The 21505-nt window shown below is 41.1% G+C and overlaps 1 protein-coding gene across 7 annotated transcripts in view; it reads right to left on the bottom strand.

The window, feature by feature from the left end:
* LOC127378569 (nck-associated protein 5) overlaps positions 1–21505 on the bottom strand; it is a 130396-nt gene that overhangs the window by 17195 nt on the left and 91696 nt on the right. For all 7 annotated transcript variants that reach the window (XM_051427516.1, XM_051427517.1, XM_051427518.1 and 4 more), the window contains 8 exons: positions 17475–17654; positions 13999–14067; positions 12176–12214; positions 11882–12001; positions 6363–6467; positions 5094–5282; positions 900–4516; positions 184–289 (listed from right to left, as the gene is read on the bottom strand). In XM_051427516.1, coding sequence (XP_051283476.1) covers positions 184–289; positions 900–4516; positions 5094–5282; positions 6363–6467; positions 11882–12001; positions 12176–12214; positions 13999–14067; positions 17475–17654 — 4425 coding nt within the window. The remainder of the gene's footprint in view (positions 1–183; positions 290–899; positions 4517–5093; positions 5283–6362; positions 6468–11881; positions 12002–12175; positions 12215–13998; positions 14068–17474; positions 17655–21505) is intronic.

The raw sequence follows: 21505 nt of genomic DNA on the forward strand, positions 1-21505 counted from the left end.
ATATGATGCTGAAGAGGCGGCGGGCTTGTGGATGTGTTTGTGAACATGCAGAAGTGTGAAAACCTGTGGGAACGTGCATGTATGCGTGTGTGCCAACAGCCTGTCTAAACAAGCAGAGCTCGACACAGCTCGCTGTTATAAAGTCAGTGAAGTTCTACTATGGTGGCATGTTTGCTCACTTACAGCAGTATCTGGACAGATCTCTATATCTCCCTTCATTTCACTGTGTTTCTTGGGTGTGGAGATCCCAGGCGGCGATGCAGCCACAGAGTTGCCCTTCACAGCATTCCTGCGAGGAAACAAGATTTGATCTGTTTTTACGTCTGTGTGCCGAGCTCTTCCTTTATCAACCTGCTCGGTAGAAAGTGAGCCTGATGATAAATTGCATTGACCTGCTTTTTCGCTTCACGAATGCACAAGCAAACGAATGTGTACATGCACAGAAATACACACACAGAAATCCCATCAAATGCTTAACAACCTTTATGAAGTGCTCCCTCCCAAGTGATTGTTTGCAGTTACTCTGGATAAAAATCTGTCAGCTGTGATTTGAAGTGGCAAATCAACGAAGTGTGAGGTATGAAATGTGGAGCTTTCCTGCCTTAAAGATTCTTTACCTTGAGTGTGCTGTCTATGTGTCTGGATGCTCACTGGAATGGAGTCATAACTCAAACAGACAGCTGCTGTTTGTGCCATTTATTTATCAGTTTCTCTGAACAAACATGTTTAAGGCAATGATGGCTCATGTTTAATTTAATAGAACAAGCAATTTGTTTTAGTGTCGATTCACTTGATAGAAAGACAACTCTAAGATGGCTCAGTGACAGGACGTAATCAGCATAGCATCCGATCAATTAAAGATAATTCATTCTTGATGACAAAGATGTTGTTTCACCCACCTGCCAAGAAGCTCTTTCACAAACTGGTCTTTGCCGATAAAGGCTGTTGTACACTGGATCTGGCTGGCAATCTGACCCATCTGATTGTTGCAATGGTCCATGATGGAGCTCAGCTTGTTGTTCATCTCAGACAGATTCTGCACTTCCTGACTGTCTTTCTGCTGGTTATCATTTTTCTTCTTGTCCTTCTTCTTGTCAGACTTCATCTGTTTGCCTCCAAGCACAGATCCAATCTTCAACTCTTTCTTTTCCTCTTTTCCCTTAGGGGAGTCTGCTTTCTTACCACTCAGAGCTGGAAGTTTACTCTTGCGGAGGCCGAACCAGTTTGCCAGAGAGGGGCTCGTTTTCTGTTTGGCCTCGTTTGCAGCGACCTTCCCCTGTTCTTGACACTTCTGTAGATTCTCTTCGATTCCCATCATGACCTTCTCTTCAATAGTGCAGACTGTTGGGCTGATTTTTTTCTCCTCCATATCTGGGGCTTTGTTTGGCGAATCTGTCTGGGTTTTGACTTCCCTGCTAAAGTCTGGTTCATCAGGGGTTGTTGCTATGCCTCCTGTCTCTCGCGCTGGATTTTCTGAACTGTTGACACAAGAGGACGGAGGCTGAAACTGTGGATGAGAGGCAACTTTCGCTGGCTTACGAATGTTCAAACCAATCCTATCACTGATGGGTAAGCTACGCACCTCTTTTTGCAAAGGTGAGGTGATTGCCTCCCCCTTCACTGTGCCCTGTGACCCATCACCTTTGCAGCCTGAGTTAGAAGTTCTCTCAGGGAGGACATTGTGACTATATGACCCTGTGATGTCCCCATAGTGGCTAAGCCTAGTCCTGGGGGAATGGACAGGGCTCTCAGCTAACCCAACACTGGGTACCTCCAAGGAACTCTGTCTTGACAAAGAGTTTCCCCTTTCACCTGAGTTGGTGATGATCTGAGTTCGTATTTTTCCCGGTCCATCTAGAGCATTGATGTTGGGTTTCTCCATGTAGTTGGTGCTAAAACTCTGGCTACGGGCTTTGGCCCCATTCATCCCCAAGGCCGGCTTTAGATGAGGTTTGGTAGTAACTGATATGGATCTAGAGAAAAGTTGACTACTCCTTTTCCCTTTATCACAAACGTCCCCCTCCTCTGGCAACACAGCAGCGTGTACTTCCCCTTCCAGTAACCTACATGGGACCTCACCTTTACCCTCTGTAAGGGACATCTTGGGTGGTGAATCAATACTGTACACTGGCTGCAAGCTGTCACACTGGGTAGAAGCATTTGAAGTCACAGTCTCCTTGGAGACTGAGTTGATATGATCTTTCTCATGCTTGCCTGGTATAGAGGGACTATTTTTATGACTGGGGGGAGATTTTAAAAATGCTTTAAACCCCATTGGGATGCGGGTCTTTGAACCTTTTTCTGCTGGGTTGGGAGAAATCAAGACTGAACTGGGTGGGCTGACTACAGCTTTACCATTTTGTGGTTCTGTTTTACATTGAGGCGTGTCCTGAAGTGATACAGGTAAACTAATAGAGGTCTTCTGCACTGTCAGATGGACATTTTCATGGTTTGATCCTCTTTTACTTGCAAATGAGTTCTGAAGTGAGGACCCTCTGAGGGCACTGTATGGAGGAGGGACATTCTTTGAGCTTTTAGGTGCATTTTCAGTTTCTGGAGCACACCCTGAGTTTGCAGAAGGGAGGTAGTCTTTCGTGGTCATCCTCTTGGAAGTGCCTTTAGTAGGTGTCTGAGTTGTGGCGGGGGACTTTTGAAGGTGCTGACTGGTTTTGTCAACCAGTTTCTGAGGTGCAAGTGCAGTCCCGTAGCCTGCATCTAAGTCTAAACAGTCTTTATCCTTGATGGGTAGCGTAGTTTGCATATTTGGTAAAAGTGAGGTGTGGTAACTTGGGGGAGGGCCCCTCACAGTGGTTGGTGTGGATGGTTGAGCCACCCATGTTTTATGTGCTTGAGGCGACCCTTCGTAATTTGGTCTGATCAGTAAGGAGGTGGTGCGGCCAGGGGGAGGGGGAGGAGAAGGGGACCTGAGTTTATTTTTGCTGGTTTCACAGTGTTTGTCTCTGGTTGGCTGTTCACCATTGTCAGCATACTCCAGGTGCCTCCTTGAAAGGTGTGGGGAACTGGAGGAGCCCTTATGCCATTCCGGCCGGCTGGAGAGCTTGGAGTTTCCAGACTTTGGGCTCTGTGAGCAGGTTCCTGGTGTTTTGATGAACCTGGACATTTTGACTGTAGGAGAGGAGGGGGATTTCTCCTGACCGGAGGGTCCTGAGTTTCCACTGTTACTTGGTTCTGTGAGGGAGCCCTTAGACAATCTCAGTGGAGATCCTGAAGGTTTGTTACGACCGGGTATCTTTGAACCACTTGACTTGGGACCAGCAGAATCATTTAAGGGAGGGATGGAATGACCTTTATTAGATCGGCTGCTTGGTGGTTTGATTAGTTTCCGCTGTGGAGTCAACTGCATTGACAGCCTCTCTGCACTGCCCTCCCTGCTATTGCTTGTTTTGTTAGTTCTAATTTGATATTCAGATAGCTTCTCTGGGGATTCAAGAACAGTGTAGTTTCTTGTATTTCCTGATTTTTGCCCTGTTGGCTTCTGTTGGGGCACTAGTTCTGTGTAATTGGCAACTACCTTGCTACCTTGAATGTCATTTAGAGGCCCAGCACCTGCTACGACCTTCTGAGCACAAAGTTCAATAGGCTCTCCTTCTGCATCAAATATTGCCAAAATGCTCTCCTCAGAATGAGTACACTTTGCCCCTTTGGGCTCTTTAATTAAGCTGAAAAGCCTGGGCCTCCCATCTGCAGACTGAGTGCGTCCCTGGTCTCTACGCAACCACTGTTGTGTGAGCAGCTTGGCAGCATCTCTTGACAGTCTCTTGGAGTCCCTCTCAGCTTGCTCTGGGGGCTGGCTAAAGGACATTCGCATGTCACTGGACTCAGAGTTGAGTTCCTCTGGATCATCCACATCAGTGAGGTGATTAGGACCCTCTGGGTCAGAAGGGTTGAAGTGCAGCTTGGATGGTTTAGTAAAAGCTGATGTCCGCCCTCCCTCAGGGAGAAAACTGTTAATGAAACTCATGAGTTTCTCAGGACGCTCTTTTGAGTCATAGCCAGAGGGGTGTTTCATAGCCGCAGGACGTGAGCTACTGTCACCTCCACCTCCACTGTCCTGTAGCCCCTCCAAGCTACACAAACTGTCTGAGATGCTGTGGGAGAGCCTCTTACAGTAAAACCAGTTGTCCTTGGTGGGGATGTTATCTCCACGACTGGAATGTGCCAATTCATCATCAGCATCATCAGAATCATAAGAGAACTTCTTGCCCCCAACAGCTAAAGTTCTACCCACATGGGTAGGCTTGGACACCCCTTTACTGCTATTCTTGATACCCAGAGAGTAGATGCCCTCATTGGAGTTCATGCAGTCTTTGTAGCCCGACTTGGAGACCTTGGATGAAGCAGAAGAGCTCCTGTGTTTCCTCCTCTGGAGCTTTCTCAGTCCCTCTAGTATGTGGCTCTCCTTGCGCCTCGTGGGCTGTTGTTCCTCCAGGGCGGCGCATATATTACTAGGGGCTGACGAACCCAAGCTCAGCCTCTTCTCCCAGGTCAGAGATGACTACAGGGAAAAAAGAAAGAGTGGGTCAACCTCACACAAATTATATTATAGTAGACATATGCAATGTACATTTTGTTTCATAATCATAATCATCTTAAAACTGTTTTGACTTGAATATTAAAAGTGAAAAACATGACCGTATGTGTGTGCCGAATGAAAAACTTGAATAAGTCACATTTCATTTGTGAATGAAGAAGCACAGTTAGCCATGATGCCCTTATAGAGGCTACAACCACATGTTTAATTTTATACTGCTGACAAAGCACACATTTTATATGTCTTGAGTTATGTTAGCACACATTCTTCTTTTAAGGACCAGTAAGTAGGATTTAGTGTCACCTAACTGTGTTGCAGATTGCAAACAACAGAATACCACTTGCCTTCTAAGCATGTAAAGCGGCTCATGAACAACGCAAAGGGCCCTATCTGTAATTAGTGGTTGTTTTGTCTGCTCTGTGCTACTGTAGAAACAAGCCGGTTCAACATGGTAGACTAAGATGAGGGATTGGGGTCTCAGAAGAAAGACAAAAAGAATATCTCATCTTTAGTGTCATAAAAGCAGTATAAGGCAGTTTACCATTTTCCCACAGGAGCGTCCATCATTCCAGGTGTATGAGCCACTGGAGAATTCACTGCAAGCACTTGACAGGGACAACTCACTGCTGCTACAGCTGCTGCGTGGGTATACTGGTGCTGGCGCTGTCAGACTCAGCTGGCTCAGACACTTGGCCACAGGGAGACCTGGCTTTCCATTTAACTGAACCTCCTTCGAGATAGGGAAAAGAGACATGACATTATAGTGGAATAGCATCATTTATACTGTTATGTACAGTTTTCTGGAGAGAGGTGTGAAGAAGTTTAGCTGTGCATGGTTAACTGTCACATAATGAAGATCACAAATACCTGCAACTTCTAAGTCATAAGTTAAGTACTCTAAGTACTCTTTCTCTAATCAGTCTTCTAATCATAAGTATAACCTAAATGTGTATAGTTTCTTTATCTTATTCGGTGACTATGCATCAGAAGTATTTGATGTGTTAGTTGTTGGGTAGTGTTGCATATCTAATTGCTATCTTACTGTTAATTTTGTGATGAAAGAGATTTAACAAAGACTTGAAGGGACCAATCAAATATTCTGGGAAAGTTTCCTAAAATGCTAACGTACTGCTGCGCTTTTCAAACTTAATTTAGAAATATCAATCAAATTTTCATGTGCAGTCATCACAACACAGCAGCTGTTTCTTCAATTATTATCTCACTGCAGAGAACCTGACATGCAAAGTATATATCTTTTACAATATTATTTTATGCAAGATAGGAAATAATATATATTCATGTCACAATTTATATTTCTCTAATCTCATTTAAGTGTCACTCGTGTGTATCACCTAACGCAGCCTATTTAAGGAGATGTGGTACTTGGCCCTTATTATTTAATTTTTTTCTTTCGCCCTCAAACACACATTACAGTTTATCAGGTGGCATTCTCAGAGGGGTAAAAGGGTAGAAAAACTCATTTTCAGTCCTTAATGCATAATACATAAGATGACTAATGTACCACAGTGTCCTATGGAGTCAGTTTTACTGACGGCGAGTCTCAATCGATGGTTTTCTGGTAATATGACAAGGATTTATTCCTCTTAGTGCCGAGTGATACTGCCAGCTCTTCCTGCTGAGAGCAGAGGAGGGGTCACGACTTCAGATAGTTAGCTCTGTATTTTAATATCCTGTAATGATTTCTTGAGAGGGGTGGGGATGCGGTTATGCTACCTGGACAATTCATATGGCTGAACAAAAAAACAAAACAAAAAACCATTTCCTTTGGCATGTTTCCCATTAATCTTACATTGGAGGGAGAGTCTGTATTCCTGGAAAGCAAGAAAGCCTTGCTTCTCTCTGGCTCCAGAAGCAAATCTGCCGCAGATAAATCCATGATCCGAGAGTGGAGTTTCTGAAAGGAAAAATGAAGGACACACTAGAGTGAATTTTGACTTTCAAGAACTTAAAATGAGCTCTGATCTGACACAACAGCAGAATGGTAGGGAGACTTTTCCTTTGCAGTTTATCAATACTTTGTACAGCACATAATCTAAATGTCAACTTTAAACACCTTGTCAATATACTACTTATTTAAAATGTAACACTTAAAATATTTTCAAACACTCATTGATCCCTTACAGCAAAAAAGAACAAATTTATTAAATAAAAAGGGAATTTGTTTTCCAACATTTCAAAAAGCTGTACAGTATGAGGATGAGCAATATTTTGCTGGTCTTACGAGTGCCCGTCAGATTCCCTCCACTGGCGCCACGCAGAGCCCTGATTCATACTCCTCGCTCAAAGTCATTAATGTCATCGGCCGGAAAAAAACTAATGTGAATAGGAAATAATTGCATCAGGGAGTCAGGGATTCCTTTGATTTTTTTTTATTCATACACTAGTATGCAGTCTCTTCTGTTATTTAACTCTTGTGCTTAAGAGGGAAGGATACAAAACCAAATACATTTCCACGTATTAATCTCAGAACTTAATTACATTTGGTTCCCTGTGCTCAAATTAACTTAAACTGGAAATATGCTGGAACAAAACACTTGATCTTAGGCTGCATTTCCTGCCAAGGGTAAAACTAATGCTCGCACAGGGAGTATATGTATATGCGTGTGTGTATTTCTGTGCTCTGATATATTTCAGTCTTAGCTTCTACCATTAAAATGAAATGCACTCATCATGCTGTGTGCGTGCAGTAGAAAAATATCCATCAAGACAATAGCATGTTTTAAAGTGAAAGTCACCTACAGCAAATGGAGACCAAGCTTTGAAAACCACAAATGCCATAAACATCTTAAAATAATAACTGGTAGATTCATCCTCAATTTTATTTCATTCCATGAAATTCTTTTGTATTGACTTTTTGTGTGTTGTGAAAGATGTCCTCTGAACATTGTGGTGGTAAAAAAAAAAAAAAAGAAAACAGCTCCTAATGATAGCAAAACTTAACTGCTTTTCTTGTCTCTTAAGAACAAACAACCTGCATCATGTCGCCTGTGGCCAAAACACAACCATCCTACGTTTTTCTCTTCAACTTTTAGCAAAACATCAAACCAAAGGAAAAGCTTCTTTTTGTATTAGTGAGAGCTTGTGAATAAGCTTTCAAAGACTGACTTTTCACCTTCAGTGACTAGGTGGTAATGGTGCCATGGAAACAGATCGATGCCCACTGTCAATGGTTTTTCAACACATAAATAAGGAAAAGTATTCTTTACTATTTTTAGGATTTATATAACATCAAGTCTTGCATCCCTGCACAGGGATCCCTGCTTTGATTTGGTTCAAAGGCAGTTTAACTGTGGAGGATTTGTCCATTTTTGCCTTTTCCAGATCAAAATTGAGTTGTTAAAATGTTTTGAAATTTTTTTATCTCATAAATGACTGCACCCAAAATGTACTCACACTATATTAAGCTGGATTGGTGCTGTTTAAGTTTTATTAGTTTGGACTAGTAAAAAGTGCCAGATGGCTTCTCATAACAGTTTCAAAGTCATGAAATTGAAATTTGTGCAGCTCTGATGCCGCATCGCCGGGCCTCCCTGCTGTCCACATGCGATGGGAGTGGCTGAAGTGTCACGGGAGGCTCTGATCTTATCGTAGGGTGCTGGATTTCACCTCCTCAGCATCCTCATCAAGCATTCAGTCAATAGTGTCACAGGGTCACGGGGGAAGATAGTTGAAGGAAACGGTAGATGACAAGGCCGTGTGTACACTCTTCTCAGACTTTTTGAGGTTCAAGGCCATGATCAAAGTCAAAAATGTTAAAACCCATCAATGCTGTAAGACTATATATTAATATCATTATAAAAACATTAGTCTGGAAGTCAGTGGAGAAGTTTTGTGTGTCATACTGAAGAAAAAGTAGAGGCTTCCTGCTTTTGTGCTTTCTTGTTTTTGACTTGACAGTGGTCATATTTCAAGATAATGAATATCAGCCCAGAATAGCAGCAATAGGCAGCTACCAAACAAATATATCAGTATTGGCACCCGCTGTCAAAAACTCATCGGTTGAACGGTGCTGCAACACACCCACACATACACACACAACAGCAGATAGACAAGCAGTTAAACAGAAACACACACACGTAAACCCATACACACACCCACGTGTATACATGATGCTCACCAACATGACCTGATCTATATATCTGACTCATAAAAAAGGCTTCTTTAAAAGGATTCTTCAAAAGGGGCATCATTTGTTTAAATTTGTGATTTTTGCACAGAAACTGTTGATGGACAAGGCACCAGCACATTTGACTATACACACTGCACAATTGCATGAGCAATAATGAGGTCGTGACGTTCATGCCTTGTCCTTGGAGCCCTGAGGTTGCTCAGGAAACACAGAGCATTTGCCCTAGTAATGGTCGACTCAATTGCCTCTTGCCTGTCATATTTGATAAGCAGCATAAGTGGATGGGGCTGCACACCAGTTATTTTCCCTTGGCTTGCAAATAGTGCATGGTTTGAGAAAAACAACCATCACAGTTTATTGTTTTTGTTTTTTAAATGTCTGATTTTTCTGAAATGAATAACTGGAACTTTTGGAATCAAACCAATTCAGCTGAAAGCATTGAAGGTGCACAAGTGGTGTAGTCACCATCAAAAGCATTATGGTTCTTTATCAGAGAAACTCAAGATGCCCACTGGGAACTAGAGAACGTTTAATTACTGATAAGCAAAAAGGCCAGAGCTAGATGGGAAACAGTACACTCATATGGGTGATTAAGTCTCCCTCTGCTTGGGGCTCCATGAGAGAAAAGAAATGAACAGTCACCCTTGTTATTTTCATAAGAAATTCTGCTGGGGTGGTTTAGTAAGTGGGATGTGCAAACTGAAAACTGTTAGTAGGTTTGGGGAAAAAAAGTGGCATATAATGGTGATATAACTACATTAATAAATACATAAATAAATGCTATGTGAACATCTATATTGTTAATATGCTTTAGTTTCAATTTAGATGTGGTAGGCAGAGTTGAGTGGAATTGATTATCTCCCTATTACTTTAATAAATATGACATTTTTAGGTTTTATGATGAGTAGTGTATTTGTTAGTGTATTGTGGAACTGCACAGTGAAAAAAAAAAGATTTCACCACAGAGATTTATCACATTCAGTTCACAGATTAAATTTGCTACTGAAAGCAAGACATCAGATAGATGGATAGAACAAAGTTTAAAAAATTCCAAATTACATGCTGTCGGAAGTTCCAGTCCCCCATGACAAAGATAAATATAGATGTTTTTAACAGCTCTCCCACACATTATTGGAGAGCTCATAATGGACGCACAGAACATCCGGAGCAGTGTGATCACATTATGATTAATTCTTACACTGAATCACCAGTTGATGGTGAAAATGACATTAGTAAGTAATGAGCAGGCAGGAAAATGATATTCCAGTGGGAAAACATGTGTAAAGGTAGTGGCATATTTTCTGAATTTCTTTTCAGCTGAATCATATGAAAGGAAAAACACATTACATAGAGTCTGGGCCTTAATTCGAATTTCCAGCTAGATTGCACCTCTTGGTCCCCACAGTGGTATCATCAATATCCCTCTTCAAGCCTTTTATATTGCAGTTTCACTTGACAATGTTCCTGCCTGTCCAATAATGGTGCTGAAAGTAGCTGGAACTGACAGAGAGCTTTACAACACACCCAAAGCCATATTATTTCTCTTTCCTCTTTTTTTTTTTTACTCCATTTATCTACCATTTCTGCCTCTTCTTATTTGGCCCTTAGTTTTTCAAGTCTGCCTCTTTGTCGTCTTGGTGCCCATGCTTCTCTGCTATCTCATCTCTCTCCATTTTCACCCTCCTGTCCTTCCCTTCTTATCTACCCTTGCTTGCCTCCTATCTTTTCATCCTCTTCTCTTCTCGTCTAGATGGACTGACAGCTCCTTTTCCCTCTCTCTCTCCTTTTGGCAGCTTGCTATTTTTGTATTGATAGCAAGGAGCCCCGCAGCAATTTGCACAATTACGTGAAACCCTACTTTCCCAACTGACCTTATTGCTCTATATCACTGTTGACAATTGATGGGTAAAGCATAGAGTGGCAGGTCCATCTGTCTCATAATTACATCTTAAAAATCTAGCTGGAATGCATTTTACACTAAATTGGTGTTTTCCAAGGGACCAAAAAGATGAACTGAGGCAATTTTCAACCACTCCATATAAGAATGTAGAGTTTGTGGAGAATATAAGTACAGTGGACGTTGTCTAATGGTTACAGAGGAGAGACTAGATGCTTACTGGTTAAAATCTTGTTTTTTTGTGGGATGTGAAGGAGACATCCCTTCATGTAGCACATCATAGTTCTAGAGCTGCAAACATTTCTCAGAGTCAGAACTGCATTGGAGGTGTAAAACTACTGCATTATTCTGATTTGGGGGATACCAGCCACCAGGACACTAAAGAAGTGGGGACATTTTAAGCGAATATTTGCCTTTTTAGAAGCTTTCCAACCATTTTCGCAAGTTGAATAAATGTGAATCCTTACTTGAAACCATAAAAATAGGAACATTAACACTGCACATACGCGACCTCAGATTGAACCATGATGCATTACAAAGACTAAAGCAACTCCAAGGGATCTGAGCTACAAGGCTTGTACTTCCTTTATGTTTTCTGCAAAACAGAAAAACAGACCAAAACACAGCTTCTGAGCAGGGAAAAAGATTGATAATGATGAACGTAAAAGGTTTTTTTTTTGTATTCTAAATCAAAGTATGTACAGTCTACTTCACAGCCCCTCTCTCCGGCTGAGACCCCAGAGCAGTTTAATAACAACTCAAATGAAAAACAACTTAAAATGCATGAAAATAAGAACTCGGTCTTGGATATACAGTATGCTGTGGATAAACATAACAACATCTGTAGGGCTATCTTATAGGTCTGGTACCGCTATTTAATTTAGGGGCTCTTTCAAGTTCAGACTAGCCTTTACAGTTACTTTTTTAAGCGATCTTGCCGACTGGTAAGAACATACAGTTGCTTTGTTCATCCAAGTTTTTCAGATTATTAGAAATATTTCTTTCTTTTTTTGTGTCAGATAATGTGTTTTTCATGAATTTGGTTGGGGAAATTGGAGAAAGCATTATCAAGCTGGCTTCTCTACATGGAAATGTGAATTGTAATAAGATGCAGAAAGGTGCTAGCCAATACCACAAACACCTCCCTTGGCTGTTAGGCCTCATAAAGGCTGTATTTCTGACATACAGTAATTCTGCTATTCCCCAGTTGCTCAAGTGAATCTCCTCACTGGCTGAAGTCAGTCACAGCTTGAAGGTGTGAATATCTGAGTGGGCAGCATACCTGGAGAAGCAGGTCCGAGGCGGGCTTGATCCGTTGCTGGAACAAAACACTCAGTGCCCGATTCTGCTGCTCGAGGTCGAAAACTCGAGTACGCAGCTTCAGACATTCCTCTCTCAGATCCTGTGGGTGAGAAGCAGCACAGGAAGGAGTCAGGACAATGCATGTCTTGTGTGTGTATTGTTCAGTCTATGTATCCTTTACCTAATGCATGCATGATTTCACAACTTTGATGGACTATTTAAAAGGGATATGTGTTGAGGAGCAAAATGGTCTCCACAAAAATAAGAAACAAACCTTCTGGGTGAGAAGCGCCTGCACAACTTGATTGGCAACCTTAAACAGACAGAGAGGAAAAACGAGTTGTCAATGAATGTACTTTGGCTGATTTGGTGATAAGGTTTTCTTGATCTTGTATGACCCTTACAGGTCCCTGTAGGCTGCGTTTGCACTGTTAATGCTGCACTTCCTCGGCCAATTTACCCTTGAGTTGAGTTATTATGAGCTTAAGTGAAAACAATGGCACAATATATTACAGTTATTTCTCCTAGTACCTGGTGTGTGTGCATATAGGTGTCTCTTTACGATGTTTAACTCTCACTTCCTAATGGCGGTATTGACAGGCTGAAGCAGAGATGGGCTTTGTTCTCACAGTGGCTAACACTCACACGCACTTCAGACCACAACACCGGTGGAGAAGCGGCTCCGATTACTGCTCATTGATTGCTCATTAATACAGCGTGAAGCCACATCGGCTCCTTTGAGTGCATTCACTCTCGTTTATTGAATGAGCAGAGATGGGAGTAAATATGGTGAAATGAGCCCTGCTCCTAGAACTGCAACTTACAGATCTGCCTCTTGTAAAATAGCTGAGTAATGAGCAAACAAAACCTGACTTACTGGTCTTGGACAGATAATTTGATCTGATTGCAGACACTGTAGGACTTTGACACAAGTAATTAAACTACAAATGCGCTTCCCCACACACTAAAATCAAGCCAAACAGCTGGCCTAACATAAAAAAATAATCATCCCTTCTGTTACAAAGCAAACTTTAGGCTTTGGTTGCTGTCCTGTGCAGTCGTTAGAGTGGAACTCACAGCCTCCATCATCAAAACAGGATCATTACCAAGCCCTCCTTCCACAAAAGTCAACCACATAGGAAAATAGTTAACAAGTAAACACAACAAAGCCGAGTTGCGCCATCTTAATGAGAGCAGGGAAGCAGAAAGAAGACAAGGACTGAATTTACTCCAAATACAATCCATGGAGGACACAAACTCTAGTACAGCTCTATCATACAATTCCCCCCTCCCTTTCCTATTTATCACACAGTTACAATTATCTTCCTCACCCTTTCCCCATCCCCTCCCTCCATCCTTCCCTCTTTCATTCCCCCTTTCTCTCTCACCCTGGCTTTCCCGCCCTCCGGCAGATCTGCCCAGTCTGCTGAGCCTGTTGGTTGGAGGACAAATTGGCCAACTTCTCCCTGCTGGACATACTTCGCCCTGTAGTAGTGCCCCCCTCCCTCCCTCCAGGAGTGATTCAGTAAGCAGGCACAGCCAAGAGCTGGGTTGGTTTGTGGCTCCCTGAACAGCACTTATCAAGCTCTCACAAATAACCAGAGGGCACACAAGTGCCATTGTTATGTAAACCATTGCTTCTGCAACACCAGTTCACATCAGGTTACGGTAATTTAACAGCTCGAATATTTATTACAAAATGAGCACTGACTACAAATAATAATAAGCTGTTTTGACCACTGAATATAGGTGTGATAGCGGTGCACTGTACTGGGTAAGAGCTAAATATGTTTAAAAAGCATGAAAAATAACTAGCATCCTGGTTGAAGAGTTTTATTTTTTACATTAAATCAGACTGTAGCACATCTGAAACATGCTATCCTCTTTATTAAAGTGAGAGATTCACCTCTGCCTCCCTCAAGATGTAGTACAAGTAAACTGCTAGCTTGTAGGAAACTAAAAACTTTATTTTCAACAACACTACTCGTTCTATTCATATGAAGCTGAATTTCCAAGGTAAGTAAAACATCTGCCGATTTGTACGGCTCCCTTGAATGTGCCTTGGAGTGAGACAAGATAAACAAGGTCCACGCTCACCTCATCTAGACAGCGATCGTACTGCTCCCTCTGGCTCTCATTCTCCAAGGCCAAGGCACAGTTCCGCTCCTGTAAAGAAACACACACACAGTCAGACACATTCAGCGTCAGGGGGCACCAACATCGCATTGACTTTGCTTTACGTTTGATGCAACAGCGATGGAGACAGAAGCAGCAATCAAGCCGAGCTGCAGCTAAGAGGAGACCTGCTTCACAAAGGTCATATGTCAACACTGAACCGTAAAGGCCGATAAAAAATTTACAAAAGCACAACAGAGAAAAAGGTCAAGGGGATGGAAGTTATGAGGCTGAACTTTGGGGCGGCAGCTAGCCATTTGGAGTTTGGACCTAATAAGAATATCTCTTCCACTTGCCAAGCGATGAGGCGGCGCCCTATTGATCTCTGGGAGTTTCCAATTTGTCAGAGGCAGGCAGCATATTAGGAGCTGTCAGTCAGCCTTGCTTCCTTCGCCCTCTGCCCTTTAGTAGGAACTACCAATCCTTTAATGAAATCATGGGAAACATAATTACAACCCCAAACATTCCAATTATGCAATCTAGGAAGAAACACTAATTAAAGCCTTGAAGCTTACATGGTTCTGTTTGCAAATGTAATGAATGACCAACGTGATTAAAGGAAGCTTGTGTGTCTTTGGTGTGTTGTGAATGGATTTCTCTATTTTTAGGAGACATCTTTAACTTGAGAAAACCCTTGACATCTTATTTATCATTGTTTATAGTTAAAACTCGCCCATGGAGCATATTACAAATTGAAATGTATAAATAAATCTAAATTAAATCTCTTTTTCTTTCGCAACTGCAACTAAAAGGCATCACTTTTTAATATGTGCTGATTCAGTCAGCACTACACCCACACAAGTGCTCTTTTTTTCTGTGTTATCTTACTCTCCAGGCCATAGTTACAAGATGCAACTTAAGTGGTATTTTGTTACCTCAACCCCTGACATCAATTTTAATGCTGCTTTATTGTTCGGTGACACACAAGCCCTTAAACGCTGAAATGAGAACGCCAATGTCATTTGGACTTACGGTTGTTAACTGCAATAAAATTTTCTTTATCATTGTTCACTAAGTGCACGCTTATGGTCGTTTCAAATGGAAAACCTTGAAATAAACTGCTCTCTTTATAGAACACTTTATAGAAAGAAATGCATGTGACAAGTTTATGAGGTTTAAGATGATGCTTTCCTTCTGCTGCTGTCGGGAGACTGACCAATGTAATGCACATACTCAGATGCAAACAGTCAGCCCAGCAAATGTATTCATTTCAAAGCAATAACCATGTTTACTGTGATGGATTAAGCCGCTCTGGCAATTTTTAAGCTTATGGAAGTTGTGAGTATAATGTACAAGAATAAACGCCGTCTCCAACACCAGGTGAAATAGTTAAAAAAGTGTTGAGACTGAAATACTAAGTCAAGATTCAGAAATAATAAAGATATTGATTCTACAGTCATTCAAACCATGCAATCATATTCTGATATACTTTAGCATGGAAACCTATCTGGATGGTTTCACTGCTGTGTATAACACCACCTGTAACACTTTGTTATTATAATACCAGAACATGCTAGCATCACAGATAAACAAAAATGTGTTACTGTAAATTACAATCACTGTAACTGTCTGTATAGATTCTATACTATGGAGCTGATAACCATTTTTGTAATCAACCTAATCCTTTAGTAATTTAGTAAACCTCATTTATTTATGTAAGAAAATAAATACTGTAATTAGGCTATCCTTTAAAGCTGCATCAGTTATCTTATTTGGCAGAGGAATAAAAGCAACAAAAACGCCTGGTTCATTAGCTACTAAATGCTACACTTATCTGCCATTGGTTCTGGGCAGGTATTGCACAGTGAGAGATTTTTCCAAGAAAAAGCTGCCAGGAATCTAAATTGAGAGTGGAGTGTGGGGGCCAGAAAACCAACACAATGAGCTGAAAGGGGCTAACATGCTTTACAGGCAGTGGGGGTCTGTAGAGAAAGGGGATATTTCTCATTTGTCACTCTGAGTGGCCATTTTTACATTGTACAAAGTCATTTGATCCATTGTGAAGATACAAAATGTGAATTTGTGCAGCTTTAACATCAGACATTAGAACTACTGTTGCAGTAGTAACCTACAATTTTATCACATGTACTTCAAATGACACCACAAGATAGCAATAATCAACCTATTTAATTATCACTAATGAAAGTACTGACTTCCTGCTACTAGTTTACCACCTTACCACAAAGTCTAAGCCAGAGGCACCTTAGTAAATTATAGTCTTTGGACACATGGGTAATTTTAGCATTTATGTTTGTCATTACTTAACAAGTAAGATGACCGACGGGCATTTCTCCCAAAGTCTGGGTTTATTCATTTAAGACCCAGTTATAGACCACAGTGCGTGCCTGCCAAGTGAATCAGTTGAGCTGCAGAAATAAGAGCTGGGCGGTGCTTACTTAGTGTCAGTGGAGTTTATGCACAATGCGGGGCAGTGATGTATTGCCTCTGCTTTGTTCCTGTTGCTTTGGCTAGCGGTGCATCCATCACCCGCACAGCAGAATGGAATAAAATGGCAGATAACTTTTGATAAAGCCGTTTAAAATGTAATGTTTAGCTAATGTGCTTCATTAGATTGATCACCAGGACAAGTTGACCATACTTCCTGCCAGTCTCAGGAGATAACTTACAGCTGAGGAGCAACAGGCAATTAACTGCCACTTTGCTGTAATTAGGGTCTATTTTCGATCAGGGAAGCTTTAGTATAAGAAGATAGAACACATTCTAAGGTCTCTTGTTCTTTTTACTTTTTTCTTTCTTTATGTGTGTGCACTTAAAGAGTTAATAAGGCTTTATTTCTAATACACTTTCTTGTTTCAGGTACTTTAGCTCCTTCAGTCAGCTTCTTGTACATGATTTGAGATGAGGTACTCCTTCCACCACATCAATATCAAGAATGTGAAGCCACTTAGAAATGAGTAGGTAAGACTGATGGCTGAGTGCTTTAATTGCTAAAAGGATGATCTGAGAGGACGTGTGTCCAGTGGCTTAAGCAAAGAAAAAAAACAAAAAAACAATCAGCGTGGATCACTGTGGCTGCGCTCTGCTGTTGCTCGGGGCTCGTGGCGGAGTGCAGCTCAAATCCCTGAGCGCAGAGGAAAACAAACCAAAGCTGGAGTACAGCCTGAGGCCACCGCGGCGGCTCTCATAGGATGACTTTGCTCTCCAAACGAAGGAGACTGGAGAATTTGATGAGCTGTCATGCTCTCAGACACAACTGAGCAAGGACTCTGACAACTGGCAGACAGGCTGGCCACAAAGGATAGCTAGGGGTGGCTGAAAGAGGGGATGAAGATGCAGGAACGAAGAAGAACAAAGCAGAGAGAAGGTGGGTCGAGAGAAGGAAACAAAAGGAAAGTCAGTAGAAAGAAAAAATAAAAGTACAGTGGTGAAGTAGTTACCTCCAGGGCCTTGAGGCGCTCCAGAAGGGGCATGGTTTTGTCTTTGTCCTCTTCTGCTTGGCTGGCATCAGCATCAGCGTTCGGCAGCAGCCCCATGTCTGGCTCCGCTTGAGTCGCCGGCGGGGAGCCGTTCTCTTCGGGGCCATCGTGCTGCTTCTGCACTTCCTCGGAGAGTTTATCCTGACGCACAGACAACGAGACGAGGTTAGACGGAGAGGGCGAAAAAGAAAAAAAAGAAGAAGAAAAGGAAGGAGAAATTTGGCAAGGAAAAACCCAGAGCAGATGGGAAGAAAGCGCTCAAAAGTGAGGTATGACAAATGTTTCGAGGCGGGATGCAGACATGGGTAAGGAGCCATGAAAGACAAGAATCAGAGGGAAGGAGAACGAGAAAGCGAGAGGGGAGAGAAGAAAGGGGAGAGGATCAGATGGGTAGACGGGACAACAGGGAGGCTGCTTTAACAACAGAGCTCCAAAACATCCCCTAATCCCTAATCATGTTTCACTTGTTTTCCAAAGAGTGGCAGTGACCTTGAGGGCTCTCATCTCGTCTGTATGATGGGGATCACTGTGTATCTCTCTCTCTCTCTGCCTTTGATAATCTCTCTCAGTCTCTTTGCCAGCTATCTCTGTCACTGTCTCTTTTCTCTTGTGATTTTTATGTTTTGGCTTCCTGGCATCTGTGATAATTAACTACTGGTAATAATTAGCTACTAATTAGGTACTGTCTGGTTAGCACCAAACCGACACACAATGAGCTCTCTGTCACACTGGAGAGATTACCCATTTTTTGTAATAAATGTTCAGAGCCCAGCATCTTCAGAGCTGTAAAAAAAAAAGATAATTAATTGCTTTAAAGTATGTTTTAAAGCAAACATGGGCTTTTTACAGCTTCTGAGATAAGATTATTTTTCTGTTCAATATGTGGACCGTTGGGATGGGAAAGAACAAGCAATCATTTCAAAATGTACCTTGGGCATTTTTCACTATCTTCTGCATTTTATAGACTAAAGTAGTTGCTGAGACCACTCTTCAAAGGTTGAATATGTTTATGAGTTGATAGCAGTTCAACTAAACAGTGATTTTCACCTATAACATTCTCAGACAGTTTCATCTGAGTGGCTTTTAGATGCCTGAAGAAGGACACCTATTCATTATTACACAAGAAAAAAAAAGCAGAGATTAGCGAAAAGTCAGAAAAGGAGGATGTGAGAAGAAAATGAAAAGGGCACTTTCTGTTATTTTATAGTCTAACTTCTCAATTTGCAACCTCAGCAGTATCTGCTCGTCCCAGGTTGAATATTTTTTGGCAGTTCAATAAAAAAGTTAGTTTCTCCATCGAACCTCTCAGATTGTTTCACTTAAATAACAGAAACCTTTCGAGTATCTTGGTTTGAGAAAATTCTGAAAACAAGGGATCTAAATTTTAGTAGCAGAAGAATCATTTTGGATTAGATATGCTTAGGTTTATTTTGGGGATTTTGGACAAGTAAAAACAAAGCAATCTGGAAAATTGCGACCATCTACGACTATAGCATCTGTGGTTCGTACCAACAAGTGATTTTCTCCTAAAGGCCTAAAGCTTGGTTAAAGGTTGTTACATTTGAAAAACTCCTGAAAAGATAAATCTAACTAGAAAAAGCTAAGATTACAGATAAGTCTGAAAGAAAGGATCTATTTTGAACAATATTTTTCGTATACCCTGGTCAATAAATTACCTTATGACCACCCCTTCAAAGGATCCTAACCCTCAGGCTGGGAACCATTGTATTAAACAGTTAGTCAAAAAAGCTTTGATTAAAAGTATAACTAGAATACAAGATTTATTCTGAATGCAGCAATTTCTCATCCTCTTAAATGTCAAAGATAGAAATATTACTTCCGGCTGGACTGTATTATTCACTTATAGTTCCCCTCTAACAATACAGGTATTGAAATCCCCTATAGCTACATCTACAGAGTGTGGCTGGCTTTGACATGTGCTGTGAATGAAGCAGTGGTAGCTTTTCTTCCATTGACATTGAGGTATTCAGTTGTTAGAGTGTGATATATAACCGTGCACACACATTACATTTTTCATTCCTGGCTGAGCGTTGACGGATAATTGTCAACTCTAAAGATATCTATGTTTAATGTGCTGGACAAAGTTGAGGTTAGCAGCATTAATGGATGGCTGCAACTCATCCTTTATATATCCAAATGCAGCATAGAACAATCTACTTCTTTCTCCTAATAGGAATTGGAAATAATGTCCTTCAGAGCTGTTTATTTTCAGCCTGATCCAATCTCCTCTAAACATATATTAGGTTTTCAATCTTGCTTGATTCCATCAGACAACTGTGTTTGAGCCATTGCTTTAAAGTCACGGTTTTAAGTTTGCTTTTGTTTGTTGGGGCTAGCCTTTGAAGTTTGCGGTTTGCTTTAAGAGACTGCTCATCAGACAGCGGTAAAGGGTTCGGTAATAATCTCCACAGAGAGAGTCTGGAGTGGGAGAGGCGAGGGAACCTTGTCCCTCACGCTGCCCTTTCAAGTTATTGAGTTTGTCTGCTGAATACACAGAATACAGCTGCTGCAGAAGCACATCACTGCGTAGGAATTGAGGGTGTTGAGTTATACAGCCACTGGGAATACCATAATAACCCTCCAAGTTCATTCTCTCTGACCTAATTACCTCATATAATCAAGTTCTAAAGCTTCTTCAACACCATCTCACACAGTTTTCTGGACTTAACTGTGACTATTATTGTATTGTTTTCCATTACGAGTTATGTGACATTAGTAAGAAGTCTAAAGCCATGCTGCTGTAGCAGCTCTGTGATGCTGTAGGTGTGCTAAATACACACAGGATCAACAGAAGCTGAACTAGTGCTGAAATGTTTGGTCAGTTAATCATTTTCTTTGTCCGACAAAACAAGTGATTTGAAGATGCCACCTGTCACTTTTTGCTATTTTATGACATTTTTGTACACTAAACAATTAATAGATTAACCAAGAAAACAAACAGTTAAAGATTAAGACATGGATAAATATAAAAAACTCTCACATATTCTCTGTATAATACTGAATCAATTGGGATAGAACCCAGGTGCCCAGAGTTGAAAATATTTACTGTTAGCAACTACTTCTAATTCCACTTTCTATCATCCTTGTCATACTGTTTCTCCTCAACATAATCCATTTGTGGTGGGGAACCCAGGAAGGGATTACTCTGCGTGCGCAGATAACATTATTTGCATACGCATTGTATCCATTTCATATATATTTATATTTTCATTATAAAGCTTTTGCACCTCGAGACAATTTACAGCATATCGGTCTATGATCACGACTCCTAAGCCCATGTTTCACAAGCCTCTCATATTTGACATTTAATCTTACAGTGCTCGTTTTTTATTGCAGCCACTTTTATTTGTGGTCATCATTCAAAGAGTTTTTTTCCCATCTATTTCTGTCTTTTATTCACAGTGATGAACACATGTAGTCATTTATAAAGACTATCTAGGTTGACAAAGTCTACCAATAAAAGCATCACACATAGTTGGAAGCAAGATAACTTATCTTTCCCCATAGTTAAGGCTCTTAGACATGGAAGTAAATAACATCACACTGAGGATAAACAGACTGAGGCAACAGCATTTCAGCGCTACAACACTGTGTAAACATCTTGAGCTCCAAATTGTGAAGTGCGACCTAAAAAGTGACCCTGTGCTTCAGAAATATATATAAATATAAGGTATTACTTATTCTTTCTGCCTCTCTGCTCAATCCCAGCAGCCATTTCCATTATGTAACAAGTCAGCAATGAACGCTTTCTCCTTGGTTCAGTCAACACTTTGGATCTCTGAGCTGAGAAATAGATGATTACTGGCATATGAATGAGTAAATAGAGAATATAACTATATATTGGTAAACTTATAGGGTTCCTTTTTCATCTGTGATAAATCAATTACTTTTTGACCAATTAACCAACTAAAGGTTGCATTTTAACTCAAATAATAACCTCTCTCTGGACGATCACTGTCACTTTAGTCTCA

The sequence above is a fragment of the Dicentrarchus labrax genome, unplaced genomic scaffold (genome assembly GCF_905237075.1).
Source record: "Dicentrarchus labrax unplaced genomic scaffold, dlabrax2021, whole genome shotgun sequence".
NCBI classification, from domain to species: Eukaryota; Metazoa; Chordata; class Actinopteri; family Moronidae; genus Dicentrarchus; species Dicentrarchus labrax.